The sequence below is a fragment of the Gallinula chloropus genome, assembly GCF_964237585.1.
Source record: "Gallinula chloropus genome assembly, chromosome: 9".
NCBI classification, from domain to species: domain Eukaryota; kingdom Metazoa; phylum Chordata; class Aves; order Gruiformes; family Rallidae; genus Gallinula; species Gallinula chloropus.
Window position 1 is genome coordinate 21,122,305 of NC_140094.1, and position 15,031 is coordinate 21,137,335.

General features: G+C 40.0%; 1 protein-coding gene across 1 annotated transcript in view; it reads left to right on the forward strand.

Annotated features, from left to right (window-relative positions):
* LOC311195002 (transcription factor 12-like) overlaps positions 1-15,031 on the forward strand; it is a gene marked incomplete at its 3' end in the record, with an annotated part of 114,849 nt that overhangs the window by 38,658 nt on the left and 61,160 nt on the right. The window contains exons 2-3 of the mRNA XM_084268267.1: positions 4,565-4,638; positions 8,238-8,306. Of these exons, the coding sequence (XP_084124393.1) occupies positions 4,567-4,638; positions 8,238-8,306 (141 nt within the window). The 5' untranslated portion in view covers positions 4,565-4,566. The remainder of the gene's footprint in view (positions 1-4,564; positions 4,639-8,237; positions 8,307-15,031) is intronic.

Below are 15,031 nucleotides of genomic sequence, written 5' to 3' on the forward strand. Positions count from 1 at the left end.
TGAGGAAGGAAATAAACTTGTATAGCATATTTTATTGCCTGTCCTTCAAATCTTTTTCACGATAACCAGCGTAGTGAATGTTTATTCTTTGTCACGTAATCATGTTTTGGGATACTCCAGGATAAACTGTTTCAAAACAGAAAATGAATTTATTTATGGCTATTAATATTTACTGTTGATATTTCAAACAGATCTTACAAACTGATCCTTGCAGAGAAAAACACTCAAATGAAGCTGGAGGTGTATGGGTAGCGGAGATAACCGGTGCCGCCTCAGCGTGGCTCAGCGCAGCAAGGAGAGTGAGCAGCACCATGCCACGGAATGAAGTTGTCTGGGGAAGTTACTGAAGGAGTTGTGGAGTCCATGGGTTGTAGCAGACAACTTAGCCACAAGATAGCGTTTCTGTGGCACACATAGACCCATTAATCTTCTAAGGCAAAAGGTGTAAAAAGGGATGCAGCTCTGCTACTGCAGTTGTGTTACTGGGGAGGGATCTTCCTTTTTAATCCATAGGGATGGGGGGAACTCAGTATCCCCGTGCTGCTGTAAGGCAGTTGGTATATTCTCCAGGAAACCGTATGGATTGAGATTTCAGTTTCTTATGATTTCCCCCCTGCCCTCAACCCTGGCTTGAAGTACTTCCCCATGCCTTTCTTTTGGGGGTGGGTGGAGAGAAAGCCCTCTATTTATATAGTTTGAAATGAAAGTGGTTTGTCTTTTAACTAATTATAATGCTGCATCTGAATTTATCCCAATGGCACATAAGTGGTTAGACTGTTGATAGGTTACTGGAGTTTCATTTCTCTTCTCAATTTGATTAATGTCCTTTGCTTCATATATTTTAAGCCTACCACATGACATGTATTGTCAAAGCTGGTTTTGGTTTTGAGTGGTGTCCCTCCCACATACCCACCCCCCAGGAATGTGGGGAACCCCCACTTGTTTATCTGGCTTGCAAATTTCAGGTACTTTGTCAGAATACAGATGATTTGATTGTTATTTAAAATATTAAGTCTACTATAAAATAAGACAAATTCTCTTTGGAATCAACAAGGAGAGGCCTGCAGCTACTCTTAACCTATTGAAATCTGAAATCTTTAACTGTGGTAGTGTTTCTCCAGCAAATAATATTTCTCTTTATATCTCCTTACTAGAAAGTCCAGACCTAAAATATAATTTTAGGTAATAATTTGTATCATACTTCAATAGACTGTTTCAATATAGGGTCTAATGGTAGATTGATTTATTTGGGAGTCTAAGATGCAAAATGCAATCAATGCTGTTATGGTTTGTGCTCTAGGATTTTTTGCAATTGATTTCAGTTGTTGAATCTTATCTGAAGGAATATCATTACTCTGAAACAAAATTGAATAAAGAAGCTATAAAAGATAGAAACTCATACCTTGAGTACCTAGTGTAACTGTCTACAATGTGATTTTTTTTTTTTTGTCAGTTGGTTTATTTGATCAACATCATAGCAGATGGTAACCCTATAAAGTATAATATCTTGTTTACACGAACATTAGAGCCTGTGTATCTTGAAATAAGTTTTAAATATGGTCATGTCTTATGCCAGCAAGAACAACGAGTTTCATTTCACTTGGATTGTAAGATCCAATTTTTTTATTAGATGAATGTTTGGACCTGTTTCTTCAGAGTGAATACATGTGTTGAAGTAATGAGGCAACAGGTTTCTTCAGCTTTTCTTCTAGAAGAGCTTGGAATGTTCACACTGCCATCTTTAAAAGTGACATTAAGCAAAGCTTTTTATAATGCTAGAGTGTGCAGAGCCAGGAAGCATCCTCATGGGCTGCTTGTCGAGGTGAGTGAGGAGCACTTGGCCTTTCCTGCAGCCTGGCCGGGGTCCCGGCTTCGGGCTGCGCTCCATCTGTCTGACTGGCTGGTCATCCTTGGTCCAGCGGTAGTGAGTGTGGTGGAGGTGCTGTGAGAGCCAGACCAGCCACGGGCTGCCAGCTGAATCCACTTGAACAAAGATGGAACCTACTGATTTACTCCCTGGTTGAACTCCTGCGTGTCTGTTACACAAGTGGCTGATTTCGAGCACTATGAAATCGACTCGTGAGTCATTTCAGTTACTTCTCATCCTCAATGCCTGCTACAAAAAAAAAGAAGCAGGGATAGAACCTCATTAGGCTTCTTTCTACCTGACTGCACATATATGTGTTACTGGACCTTTAGAACACGCAGTGGTTGGATTTCCCCCTTGTCTGTATTGCCTGAAGAGGTTGAGATGCTGCAGCCTCTCCTGTACAGCGTGTTTTTCAGTGCTTTGTGAACTGGCACAGCTTTTCTGTGCCCTTTAACATCCATGATGAATTAGTGGGCACTGGAATTGGACACTGAGTTTCGTTGTTGAAGGCATTATACGAAGGTGATGATCCCCCTGGTTCCTCTGTTCTGTTTTGTGTTTCCCAGGAAAACATGTGAACACTTTTGATGCACTTGGAGTCCTTATTGAATTTATTACCATAGATGACTCCTGTGCCCTTTCTTACTGTGTGTTCCCCAGTTCAGGCTCTCCTCCCAGCTGGAAGATGTATCTTATGCTCCTGGCTCATTCATGCACAGCCACCTTTGTCCATATTTAAAGTGCACGTTGTTTGTTTGTGCCCAGCCTGCTGGAGTTTCTCTGGACCTTTGTCTCTTGCAGCGTTTGGTTGGTTTTAGTCTTATCATTGGTGGAAAAACATCTGTGTGCAAGCCAGAGGAGATTTCCTGAGCACCACTGTAGACATGTACTCCATTTCATAGTTGAGCATTGCTGACCTAAAAAGGGTTGGTATAACCTACTGTATCTTAGACTTTCCCAAAGACTTTGTCTTGTAAGAAGATAGTTTTGATTTTCTTACACACCCCCACCCCCGTGTCTCCTTAGAAACTAAAGCAATGGAAGACTTGTTATGGTAATCACTGGATTACTGGTGCTGTTGTTTCTGTCAGAAAAGAGTCAGTTGTGCCAAAAGATTACTTTTGCCTTTGTCAGTGCCAGCCACCAGTTTTTACTCAGCTCCTGGACCAGTTACAATGGAACAACAATGCTGTCAGCTGCAAAATGCAACCAACTTCCACAAACTGCTGCCTCAATACTGTGGTGGCTTGCATTTTCTTAGAGTGTTCTCCAGCCTTGGAGATCTTTCCTGCAATGCACCAGAGGTGCCTAGTGCTTTCATCTGGGTGACTGTACTGTACGATGTTTAACGTGCCTTCTGAGGGCTGTCTTGGCCAAAGCAGTTTCTGTAAGGAACTGATTCGAATGCTGTTGCGCTGTAGGTGGCTATTGACAGTGTTTCCTTGCAGCTTATTTTGTAGTGTGGCCAGTTGGAGAGAGGTGCATGAAGACTTTGGAGTTGCAATACAGAGTAAGGATTTAGGGCTGGTTGTATGGAGTAACTTGCACTCAGCTCTTCTGAATTATGAATAAGAACTGTTACAACTTAGGACATTCTAAAACTTCATAAGCAGTTTATACTAGGCATCACAGAGAGTTTATGCTCTATATCAGAGCTCTGTGTGAGAGGTGTTTGGGTGACAGGGAACTAAGGAGATGTGTTTTGTAGGCCGAAGTGTGTAAGTCTGCAGTTGAGGATGGAAATATCCCACTTGTTCTAAAAGGCCAATAATCTTGTGATACCAAAAGTTGGAAAGTTAATTACTGAGTATAGTGTTATCCCAGGTGGATGACTTGGCTATAGGAATTCAGGTACCTTTGCAATTAGTTGTTCAGGAGTGTGGTTTAAAGATGGTTTGTCCAATTAACTTTGAATAGAAAGCAACTGTAGAAAGTGTTGGCAGTGATATTTCTACTTGTCTTGATGATTACATGGGGATATATATACACACACTGATACTGAGTTTAAAGGTCTCCCTGTTTTTTCCTTCCCCTTTCTCCTTTGAGCTGTAACTGCATTTGCATAAAAGGAACCGATTCTAAAAGAACCGTTACTGAGTTAGATTCCTGTTTCAGTAGAGCAGACACCACGAGTCTCTGTGGCTTTATTAAGCCATTGAAACATAACCAGTCTGTCTTGCCTTTTCCCCCCTTACGCTAAAATATCTTGCATGTCATGAAAAGACCAGGTAGGGGAAATAAGTATCATAAAATGTGTGAAATGAAGCAAGACATGAAAGCAAAGAGTAGATAGCTAGTATGTGCCTCAATATTCAGCACTTGATTTGCAGGATAAGTCAGGCTGTGCAGGAGGCCAGACTAACATCGCTGTGCTTGTTTTGTTGTTCATGCTAATTTCTTATGGATTGGGTAGGGTAGACACTGCAGATTGGCACATCTTCTTGACGTTTCATGCTCCTGTTTTCAGCAGCTGCAGGTGTCCAAATGAGTAGGTTGCTTTGTAGCCAGCTTCATTAACAAGGAAACTGTTCATCTTTAAGTTTTGAGTTTAGAAATGCTGCTTTAAATACATGGAACAGATGATTTTGTTCTAAGTGTGTGGAAGTGGATGTGTTTGCTTTCAAGTTGCGTCAGAGGACATACTGCTGTGGGTATCGTTTCTTATAGTCCTGTATCTTTTGTCTTTACTACTAGGTATGGATGAGCGAACAGGTGCCACATCCTGGGGAACAAGTGGTCAGCCAAGTCCTTCATATGAGTCTTCAAGGGTAAGGTTCCCATGGAATAATTCACAGTGCAAGTCTATGGCAATGTACGGTGAAAATCGGCTGTAAGAACAAGGCAATGGTTTTGAGGGGTGATCTCCTTTAACTATATAGAATAGCATCTTTCAGAGACTTTAATGGCTTTATGCTATAAAGGCTAAAAAAATATATAGGCTAAGAGTTTATGAATAAAACCTCTGTACATAACTCTGTCCTTGAATGATGAAATTGTGTTCTATTTACCCCGTGGTAAGAAAATGAAAACAGAAGTCATGTTACTTATTCAGGACCAGATTTATTGGCACAGCATATGGAATGCTTGCCTCTCCATTAATGTTAGCCAGCTATAGTATGTGCTGTGTCATGAAGTTGGAGAGAGGCTTCTCTTTTTGAATACCTTCCTCCTCTTCCTGTTGTAGCCTCATCCATCCTGCTTTATTGAGCTAAAGGGTTTGGATGGTATCTAATATCCTAAAATAACATTGCCTTTTTAAAGCCCGACTCAGTGGACAAAAGCAAGCTTTCCCTTTAGTAAATCACATTCCCTTTCATCTACTCAGTTTTCTTTTTATGAATATCTACTCCCTAAAAAGCCAGTGAGCTAAGTACCTAATGGATTAATTGCTGAAATATACAGCATAAGCAAGGGGCCTAGTCTCAGTAATCTGTTTGGATCTCAGTCCCTTTGAGCCAGAGGGCTCTTGCAGCATTTCCAGCTTTCTCTTCCTGTGGGATTTAGTGGGTAGGCTGCAAGGTCTTGTCCAGCTCACTGGACATTGCAAAAACCTCTGTCTGACTTGGGAAGAGAGCATTATAAAGATTTATTGTCAAGTCTTATTTTTTCCATTGGTCTTTGGTAAGTAAATTTAATCAAAAGATAGAGCTTGCATTGCAGAAGTATTTCTGTGCAACATTGAAATCAGATGTGCTTTTCAAACTTCCCGTGTAATCTGAGGCATGAAGCCCACCCTTCAGATGCATTTTCTACATTTGAAATGGAATCCTATTGCACAGGCATAATTCTTATTGTGTTTGGTCGGTGTTATGGCACTAATGTATGATGATGCTGATTAATTTTAATCAATTTGAGTTAAGCTGAGTTAACTGGAGTTTGAACTTGTTATTCGTTGGCTGTGGCTATTTCAATGACTTCTCATGTTGGAGGGTCTGCCAGCTAACATTCCAGTAAAGTAAAGTCAGGGTGTGTTAGTCATCTTTTTGGTTCATTTTTGGGTTTTGTTTTGCTTTTTTGTGGTGTTGGGTGTTTGTCTGTTGGGGTTTTTTACCATCACTGATGACTAGGAAATTTAAACACTGATCAAGAATCAAACTCTCTACAGATCAGTGTTATACCCTAAAGTTGATAATAAAGGCAGGTGTTAATACTCTAACAGAACTATATGAGAAGTTAGAATCATAGCAAGAGGCTGGTGCTATTTGGGTGCATCCAAGAAAAGCACATGTAAATAAATGTAGGTTTGTCTCAAGACCTGTGGAAGACTTCAGGGATAAGAGGGATGTTACATTCTTAAAGATACTGAATGTCTCTCTCCCCCCAGCAATTGCAACTGAGACTTAAAATAGCTTATATATTTAAAAAAAGAAGCAAAGGAGACAGAAAAAAATTGTCCTCCCAGCAAACAGTTCTTGCTGAATCATGATTTATGTTAGGACAGTTGCAGCTAAAGCCAGTTGGACTGTAGCCAGAGTGAATATATTGTTAAGAGTTGATGGAATCTATCCCCAGAATGTTATTGAAGTTTTTCTTCCTCTGCTGGCTAAGTGCAGATGATTTTTCTCTTGCATGCTGGTAGTTGGAGATGATACAGAGAGTCCATTGTGAAGCACCAATTATTTACAGCTCGTAATGTGGTATTTTTTGTTGTTTTGCTTCTTAAAAAAATACGTTCTTTTTTGTTTGAACTGGAGCATACTGTTTTAATAGGTCTGTCTTAATTGAAACTAAACACGTTGTAAAATGTGTTTAATTTTAGAGAATGGGCAGTTGATGCTGTCTGACTTTTACAGAAAGTTAGAGGCTTTGAAATGCTTGCATGTAAATTTATTTCCCTGCTTGTATTTGTGGCTGAATTTAGTGATTTTTTTTTTTATGGTATGGTTTTTGTGTGCATCAGTATAAAATGTGGAACAGAAGACCCAAGCACACAAGCTTTCTTGATTTGTAAACTAAAAATGAAATCATCAGGATCACTTCTTGCCTCTGGCTCCTGAAAAAAGTTGTGTATATTTTGCCATTTCTTTTTTTTTGGGGGGGGGGGGGGGGGGGAGGGGGAATAAATAAATTGTTCCTATTGTGTTGAGGTGATAAAGTCTCTCTCACTAAGTGAATTGTTTTATTTCTCTAACATCATCAGAAATTGTGGGAGGGGAAAAAATGCCCAATAGCCCTAAATTCTATGGAACGATGATGTTAAGATGAAAGTGGATGTAGGAAGACGTTTGTAAAACCACATTTTTTAAAAAACGTGCTGAATGATATAAATTTCAGAGCAATTCTGATGTTAGCACAGAATGTGGCACTGCACTGCCCATAAAATGCTTAGCTGTGATCTGCTGGCTCTGCAGCCCTGCAGCATCATTATGGCAGCAGTTCCTGTTGGGATCACTGACCAGGTAGTGGATGCTGGTAGGTTCAGATTTTCCTGAGATTTTGGTGTAGTTGGGCTGTCTCAGGTGGCTCAGCCCCTGGGGCTAGGCTTTGAAAGACTGCAAAATGTGTTGCTGCTCGGTTTTATGCAGCATATCCTCTTCATGCACTGAGGAAGAAGGAAAGCCTGTCCCACAGGGTTGGCAAAGATGTGCAGAACTGATGTGAAATGGCTGTCTGAAGGAATTCAGAGGGTTTGGTCAATGAATTTAGGTCTTTCCCCAGGCCTTCAGTACGCCTAAAAATTTGACAGTGAGAGGGGGAAAAAACCCCTAACTTTCTGTGGAGGCTCTGCATGAACCAACAAGGAATGTGGTTGCTTAGGATGTTCTTTCAATTATTTGAATTTCCTTATAGGAAAACTCAATTGTTGTGTTTCCCCAGAGAAGTAATGAACACTAGCAATATATACTGTCTGTATATAGAATTGGTGATGGCTAATTCATGCCATGGCCATGTTCTTCTGCAAAAATGGAGAAGAGAGGAAACTCTCTCCTGCATTAAAATCACCCAAAAAAAGCACTGGACTTCATTTACCAGTCTAAATCAAGTTTGCATACATCAGTTGTGGATAAGATACGTGGTCTTTACTTTTGTTTGGTTTTCTTTCAACTGATGAGGCACATTGCATTGCTGGCTCAAAATTTTGAGTGAAGATAAGTTCAGACTGCTATTTCATATGCTGCCAGGTCAGATGACTGGGGAAGAGCTAAAGTGTGGGTCTATTGTAAGAATATCAATCAGTTTCTTAGGAGGCAGGGCAAATACACTTAGCCTTTCATGTTCTTCTGTTACTCCTTGTGGTGATTAACATATACAGAATTAAGTTATAATTGTCTTATGAGTTCAACTTCAAAACCCAGTTCTTCTCCTATAGTTTCAATACAGAGTGTTGTTCTTGCCCTAACTGTTTTTACTACTTGCCTGTTCACAGGAGAATGGCAGCCTTCATGGGAAAAGCTCAGACCTCTCCACAGACATAGAGAAGTTGAAACCTCAAGAGGTACCCATTATTCTTCATCTTGTGTTATTTTTTCAGTCTGTTTTGGTTTTAAATCTGTGTCCAGATGACTGCTGGACTTTCCCTTTAAAGGTCACAATACAGTGACCAAATTATTTAAGAATTTAAGTTGTTAGCTCAGTATTGTCTGGAATTTCCAAAGGCACATAAAGATAAGCAGTTATCAATGGAATGGAATTGTCATTTGGCTATAGTTAATTACATATGTATTAAAGGCTAATTAAATATAGGGGAAGACTTGCTAAAGGAGATCTTACTTTCCCAACTCCTGCTGAAGGTCAGTATGGATGGTCAGGTGGTGTCCAGCAATGATGCTTAAGGAAAGCGTAGGGCAGGTATTCTGCTGCTTTCACTGTTGTACTCTCCTGGCTAAGCCCAGTGCTTGGGGGTTTAGGATGTGTCCTGGACAGAGCTGAACTTCTGGATGTTGTTCTTATAGCTATTGGGGGACTTGTTCTCTGAGAGGTGTGAGTTTTTGGTTTTTGACTGCAGTTTTGGCAACAATTACAAGCATTTTGTGGATAGAATGTTGATGGTTTTGTCTTAAGTGTGCTGACCAGTGATGTAACTGATTTCTACCATGTTCATGTGTTCTGAACATGATTGGTTGTAACTGATGTGCTTCATAATTACTTTTTCCCATCCAACAACATCTTTATTTGACATGCCACTCATATGTTTCTCCTCAACCAAACTGAAGAATCATAATCTATTGGTGTCTGCTTGTATAGTAACTTCTCCCCACCTGTGGTTAGTTCTTGGTGCCATTCTCTGAATCTTTCTGTTGCTTCTGTGTAACTTATGAGTTAGGGTGGCTACAGCTGCATGCAGTAAAGATGAGGGTATGCCATCAATTTCTGCATGACATAATGATACTTTCATTCTCTGTTCCTTTCTCACTTCTTCCTAAGGCTTGAATCTTTTGACTGTCAGTGTTCTAGGAAGTGGTATTGTTTAAAAGTCCATGTAACAACACTGTATTTTTCCCTACACTGTGTAGTAGTTACCAGACTGCTGTGACACTGAGTTATTTTTTAACATGCTGCTTTTGTGGTAGTTTACACCAAATTTTATCTGCTCTTGCGCTGCCAGTTTCATGGAGAACTTGCTTTGCAACTGCACTAGCGTGGAGTTAGGATCATCTTTAAATGGTGGTTTTGTTATTGACAGATGTTACTGAGTCTTTGTTCACCCACTCTGTTTGATTTCTTCATGGGATTGTTGAAGAGCACTGGGCTGAGCACAGTTATTTGGGGAAGTGGGGAAAACACATTGGTAACTTCTCAGTGTGACATATTCCTGTGCTTGGGGTTGGGTGTTTGCGGATTTTAATCTTTTGATTAAATTCACAGAAGATCCTTCTCTCATATATTACAGCAGTTTATTTTAAGAGTCTCTGGTAATATCTTAGTAGAAGCTATTTCAATATTGTTTCAGTAGTGTTTTGAACTAACGTTGAAGGCTGAGAGTCACTGGAGGCTTGAGAGAACCTTATTCAAGCCCTGTTTTTCGTTACCTATCATGTTAAATAGTGTTCTAACACTGAGACAGCAGTGACTGTTTGTATTAGAATTGGCTGTGGTGACCTTCAATTTGTGGAAAGGTACATTAGTGACTTCTGGGTGCAAAATCTCTTTTGCATAGGCCAAGTGTTTTGTTAGAAAAATGAATCATTTGCAAATATATCGGGGGGGGGGGGAGGGGATGGAGAAAAAAGTAGGCAACCTTTATATTTTTAGAGGACTACTTCAGCAATGTAACTGCAAGCCAGTGGAATTCTCCCTTGTGCTGGAGTCCATATGCATTCCTGTGTCAGAGTTTTCTGTCTCATGGTGCTTGTTTTCTCTTGGAACTCTCCGATCTTGCTTTTATTCTCACCTGTGCAACAGGGGTGGCTTTTCAGTGAGTGTCTTCTGGTTAATGTGTGCGAGTCCCCCCCTTATCTAAGTGATAGAGAGCTAGAGATGTTTTTGTGTGTGTTCATAATCCCTTGCATTAGGAGGGTAGCTGGCTCTTAGTGTATGTTGCAGAGGGCTGGAAAGCTGCTTTTTGAAAGCCTTGCTCTACTGAGCTCTTTGAAGCGAATTCCGAGGCACTTGAACCAAGTAGCATGTTTGCTGCACAGTAATGTCTTGTCCCATAGCACTTGAAAGTTTTGTGTTCCTGTTATGAGATGCTTCTGAACGTTTTTAGCTTTCCCACTTCATTTGGGAATTGCAATTTATGCTCTTAACCTAGCAACAAATGGGTATAATCACTTTCTGGGGGATGAACGTTGTCTTCTAATTAACCATTTTTCTACCATGCTTTTCATGGTGGCATGGCTGATGATTGCTGTGATTTCATGAAGAGTAATGCTCTGGGAGGTTTTCTTCTGGTGTTTTTCTCTTTTTGTAGCATGTCTTGACAGTAAGAGGAGCAAGTTAGTTTATCTCTTTAGGCTCCTGTCTCCACTTCAAACAAATCTAAAAATATTTTTCATAAGACATTCCTTTGCCCAGTAGCCTTTTCATATACACACACATAATAAGTAACTTTAACTCTTAAAAATTTAGCATAAATCAACTGAGGTATTTTTCTTCCAAATCTGAACTGTGGGTGTTTTAAGTATCTTCCAGCATGTATGTCTCACTAAAAGCTGTGAGTGTACGTTTTGACCTGATTTACCATCGAATCTAGCTTCAGCTCTGAGAATGCAGCTCATCCTCTTTTTCACTTATGTAACTGCTGTGTATCAACTTGAAGCCAGAGTTGAACTGATCAAGATGCTAGATTTAGATGGTTTCCTAGCATCAGTCAACAGGTTGTCAACAGGTTATGCCCTCTATTGTATGTGAAATACTCAGAGACTAATTGGAACCTGAAATACTGTATGCCCAAACTATTCTTCTCCTCCCTCTACCAACAGTAGCATTTTTGATTTGCACAGAAGTCAAGAAAATAGCAATGAGATAGCAGGTTTTGAAATAGTATTTTATACCTCTTAATCTCAGGTACATAACAAGAAAGGAAGCTGTTAAATAGCAAAACAAGACAAGAGGGACACAGAAATACAGTAAGTGTTATCAAGTCTGTTGTATTTGTGTCCTTTTTGTCCTCTGTTGGTTTCCACTGCGGGGGAGGGAGGTTGTTTGGTGACTCTTCAGCTGGTTATTTGCTTTTCCTGTTATATTCTGTAAGTAAGCAGATGATTCAGTGCAAAATCGAAGTCTAAATTGAATATCCCACATTCAGTGCACAGGACACTTTCACAATTGCATCTTACTTTGTAATTTGCTTTATGGGCAGCACTTTTCAAAGCCAGTTTTGATATTTAAGTTCTGAACGCTTTAGTTAGGTTTTTAAAGTATTGTATTGAAGCATTTGTTGTTAGTGTATATACATACTTACATGTTATCTTATTTCCTGGTTTATAGGTTAGATAAGAGCCAGAAAAATCTGTTTTCAATCCTACGAAATATATTGGAGAAGGGTTTTCTGTGTTATTTTACTGCAACTACTATTGTACTGGAATTAGCATTGGAAACTGTTCATAAATTAATTTTCCATGTGGCCAGGGAATTGTTCCATTACGTATCATGTTGATATTTGTCTCATGAGCTTAGGGAGGGTGTAATTGGCCATAGGGTTTAGCTGTTTAAATCAGATTCATCACTCAGTAAGATAAGTTTTTGGAAATGGGTTTAGAACTGGAGAAAATGGTGATTATTTCAAAATAGTTTCCCTGTTGAATGTGTTAGGTTCCCATTCCAAAGCTCTCCCAGGTTAATAAACAAACTATGCTTTCAGTTCTTCTCATATTCCATTCCTGCATGCATAGTTTTTAATCTGTTTCAACTTGGCATGTGGAAATAAGCTGATGACTATTTGTAGAGCTCTCTTAGAAGGCACATAACTTATGGTGACATTGGGAGGGTACTTGTGAAAGCTCTCTTGATTTTTCTCAACAATGCCTGAACCCTGGGTTAGTGTTATCTTCTACACCCCCCCCCCTTCCCCATGTAGCAGGTGACTAAGTAACATATCAAGCTACATTTCTGTCTTTAGGGTGTTGTAGTGGTTAAAATGGGCTGAGAGTGAAAGGGAATTGGAACTAAAACTAGAGAGTGTACAGCTCCTTGTTTCTTGTGCAGTTGGGTTATCCCCAGCAGCTAACTACATTCACTCGTTGGTTTAAGATGTATTATATGAGTTCTTCACGCAATAAAGGAGGATGGATTTGCAGTATTGCCTGTTGTGAGCAGGCTGGGAGAAGGCACACGTGGAGCCTGCAGAGAGGAGAGGAGATGTCTGTCTTTCTTTCCTCTAAGAGCATTTGTCAAATGCTTAGATTCAGTGACGGGAAATACTCATTCCAAAACAAAATGGTTGTTTATTTCTGGAAACATACATGATCCCATAATCCATAATCTTTTAAATTAGCTAAGACACCTTGGTATGACTGTTGCCCAGAGCCTCTTGTCTAATCTTCAATCAGTGACTCACCACAATGTTCCGGGTGTAGTCAGTCTCCGTGTTTCTGTCCATCTGTCTTGCTGTTTCTGAGTCTAGCTTTCTCCCCCACTTCCTCTGCCTTGTGTTTTTCCCCTCTTGCTTGTCTCTAGAACTCTGAGATTAGTTTGGAGAGGCAGATAATGCAAAATGAAGTGGGTTTCAGCAGAAGATTCACCGTCATTCATTTACACGTCGGGCATTTAGGTGACCGTTGTGTGATTTTTATAATCATAGCCAAATTCAGCTTGGGTGGGACCTCAGTATTCTTCAGTTTAAAACAACAAAACTCAAGGAATCAGAAGTAGAATTCATTGAATTGGATCTTTTGGTTGTAGCCACATCGAACCGAAATCCGTCGTTCCTTTTAGTGGAATTCGAATGCCTTAAATTGAAAGGGGATAATTGAGCTCTGTTGTAATTGGTTAAAATGTAAATGCCAACTCCTTGATGTGGCAGCTTGGTCATGTACCACAGCTGGTTCAGGTTTTGATCTATGCCAAGGCACTTGCATAGGGAGAGGACTTGGGGATGAGGGAGGAGAAATAGATGAAAAAAAAAAATTTCTCTGTTTCAGTGGACTTGGGCAAATAAAATGCTGTGGGGCTGTTAACCAACAGGGAGAAGTTAGGCCATGGAGTCAATAAATGCACAGGATAAAATGTGCCAGGTAGTTACAGCATCTCCTTCATTTTTCAAATTTTATCTTGAAGTGGAAATAGCTTGTTGTGCATATTTAAAAAACAGACTCAGAAAGCCTACAGCTTGAATGAGGGTCAGGAGTACAGTTCTGCTTATGCAGGCACAAATCCTGGTGTGAGTTCAGAAAATAATTACTAAGTTTCTTTTCCTTTTCTAGATCTTCTAGAACAATTTATTTTGCAAGATAATTTTCAGGTGTGATGTGCACTACTATTTATGATCTTGTGAATAGTTTCAGGTTTTCAGATGGTTTGGCAGTGTTAGCATACCTATGCATGGAAAAAATCCTCCTGATGCAGATCAAGCCTAAATCAATTAGACACTTGGGGCATCTTACCCAGAAGAGGTGGGAATGAGAACGGTTGCAACTGTTGTTTTGTTTGGTTCTTTTAGATTTTAAATTGGACTTAATTTATTGGAATGATTTGAGAACATCACAGATCCAAATACCTGGAAATGAATCAAACGTTCAACAGTGAGAGTCTCTTGCTCAGTAAAATGAGAACTAATTAGTTTTAGTCTTTTAACTGTATTTCATGACAGGTATTATTAGTAGGCAATGCTTGTTGATTTTATTTGTAGACATATCTGACTTTGTCTTTCTGATCACAAGCATGCAGCAAGACTGAAATCCCAGGAGAGGCTGTTGCCAAATGAACAGTGACAGCAGTACAAGATGCTGTAAGGAACAGTTCGTTAGACCCTTCTTAGACTTCATTAGGGATCTAGTAATACAGAAGGAAAATTATTGTCTTGCTTTGGGAAGGTTAAAGCTTGCATTTGTAGCTAACTCTGGCCTGGCCAGACCCAGGACCAGTAGCTGTATACGAGTCAGAACTCATGAGATGGTTTGTGAGTTAACTACTATGGTGTCTAATATTCAAAACAAGGTTTTGTCTGTGAACAGAAAAATGCCCCAAGCTGTCTGCAGCCCTTCCAGAATAGGGTGCTCAGAACAGGCAACAAATTTGTCCAGTAACTCCTACTTTGCAGACTTCTGCCAGTTATTTGTTAAATACTCAAACTGTGCACTGGGCTGCTAATCCATTGCTCTGGTTGCTGAGGAGCAGGGGGGCAGAAGTGGGGGTGTGTACTTGGCATGAAGTGGTTCCTTCCAACCTTTCTATGACAGACTTGCCTTGTAGGTAACAGTAGGTAGCAACCCTCTGAGGGGCTCTGGAAGCCCACCTGTGGTCCAAAGGAAAATATGTCAACAGAATATACATCATCAAACAGCTTTTCCCAAGATGGAGATTTCCTTTTCACATAACTGCTTAGCTCCTGTTTCTGCTGGGAGCCTGTATCAACCCAGCTACCACCAGTTGAGTCACCTTTCAGAGAATGGTTTGCAAAGCTGCTGTGGACTGAAATTCCCTTCTGTTCCCAGAAAGAATGAATGGTGAAATATGGCACTGTGTTATTGAGTCTTCTTCAAAACCTGGATTTGAAAAGGGCTGTTGATAGAAATATCTGTGTGTGTGTGTATATATATATATCTCCTTCTGTTGCTTCTG